The 1715-nt window shown below is 57.0% G+C and overlaps 1 protein-coding gene across 3 annotated transcripts in view; it reads right to left on the reverse strand.

Annotated features, from left to right (window-relative positions):
* Positions 1 to 1050, reverse strand: part of DSCR3 (Down syndrome critical region 3) — a 42392-nt gene extending 41342 nt beyond the window's left edge. For all 3 annotated transcript variants that reach the window (XM_011987745.1, XM_011987743.1, XM_011987744.1), the window contains exon 1: positions 173 to 1050. In XM_011987745.1, the coding sequence (XP_011843135.1) occupies positions 173 to 229 (57 nt within the window). In that variant the 5' untranslated portion in view covers positions 230 to 1050. The remainder of the gene's footprint in view (positions 1 to 172) is intronic.
* Between the last annotated feature and the right edge of the window lie 665 nt (positions 1051 to 1715).

Here is a 1715-nt window from a genome sequence, read left to right on the forward strand (position 1 = left end):
CGCGGGAAGCACCTGGCGGGGACGCACCTGGCGGGAACGCACCCACCTGGCGGAGACGCACCTGGTGGGACAGCCCTGCCCCGCCTAGGGACGCGGGACGTGTGCAGAACGATGGAGACAGCGGAACCTGCAGACCCGACCAACCCCACCTCCAACCCAAGCCCCCACTTACCCCGGCGTGATAAACTTTATTCGCTCTTTTAATCTTGATGTCCAGGGCCGTTCCCATCTCCAATTCTCCACAGCAGCCGCCACTTCCGGCTGCGCGTGACCCCAGGGAAACAAGGGGCGCCTCGCCCCTTCGTTCTGGGCCCCGCCCCTTTCCCGCTCAGCCAGCAGCAGCTCACGTGACCTCGCACCTACGCCGCACACACTTCCTAGCTCCGAGAGGCGAACGCCCCACGCCTTCCTCCTTCCGGCACAGGAGTGGGCCTTAGTGCGGGGAGAAGAGCCGTCACCCTTCACCCCGCCCCCTCCGGGCGTGAAAGGCGGGACCAAACTAGCCCCACCCGGGATAGTCTTACGCCGGAAATGCTCCTTTTCTTTCTGGGTTAGCGGAGGGAGGGAAGAACTCTCGGCTCTCCCGGCGTGCCCCGCGGCCGGGGGCGGGACCGAGGCCGTCTGTCGGACGCAGCCTGCGCAGGAAGCATGATGCTCCCGTCAGGCTGTGCGGCGCAGAGGGGTAGCACTATGGAGTTGTCTTTCTGGAGGTTATAACTTGGGAATGCCTGTCCTCCTCAAATGTCCTTAATCTCCTCAACTGTAGCCCTCTACCGCTTTCTCCCTGGGGTTCTGAAGAGCCGGCGCCCCCTTGTCTGTCCGTGGCCAGGCGCCGTTCCCTGCCCTTCCCACGGGAACGGTTCCGGTCACCTTCAGGGGTGCAGCCCCTGCGCGCTCGTTCTGCAAAGCGCTGATCGGCTGGCGGCTCGGCTGCCCAGCGTCCCAGCGCCAGCCGGGCCTAGGGCCAAGGTATCGGGAAGCGCCAGGTGACCTCGCTCCGCTCGGAGCCGCGGCGTTGTCTCACCCGCCGGCCGAGCTCCTGGGGCCGCGAGGGATTGTGGGTGTTCCCCAGGCGCGTGTCCTGGAACCGGGTATTAAATATTCAGATCCGTGCGCCCCGCGCTAAGGGGTGGAAAGGCACGGCCCGCAGGCTCTGGCGCTTGGCGGTTGATTGCAAATGAAAGACTGGAAGCTGAAGTGAATCTGCCTATTCTTATTCCCAGCAACAGCTGACCCCAGATATAGTTTGTGGGAGTGGGGGGCGTTACTGCAGGGCAGGGCAGTGCACTGTTAACATACTTCGTTTACTGAGTTAAAATCTCTTGTAAATGTTATAAATGAGGATTTTGCCAGTAAGCAGAAGGTCAGATTTCATTTTGGCAAGTGATTTAATTAATGCGGTGAAAAGTGCTTTTTGTTTAAATTCTTTGCTTTTTGTTTATTTGATTCTGATAATTGTTTTTAAAAGTGCATTACTGGGCGCCTGTGGTCCCAGCTCCTCGGGAGGCTGAGGCGTAAAAAAAAAAAAAAAAAAAAGTGCATTACTTTTGGGATGACATCAGAAATTATCTGTAAAACGATTGCAAGAATTAGTATCATGAATGCCTCCCTCTTGAGAATATAAAATGTTTTACAGGCCAGCAGTGATGGTACTGCGGCTACAACTGCTTTTGAAGGTTAATAAATGGTATTTTCAAATATTCAGGTCTTGGTTT

Source organism: Mandrillus leucophaeus, unplaced genomic scaffold (assembly GCF_000951045.1).
Source record: "Mandrillus leucophaeus isolate KB7577 unplaced genomic scaffold, Mleu.le_1.0 Scaffold315, whole genome shotgun sequence".
Taxonomy (NCBI): domain Eukaryota; kingdom Metazoa; phylum Chordata; class Mammalia; order Primates; family Cercopithecidae; genus Mandrillus; species Mandrillus leucophaeus.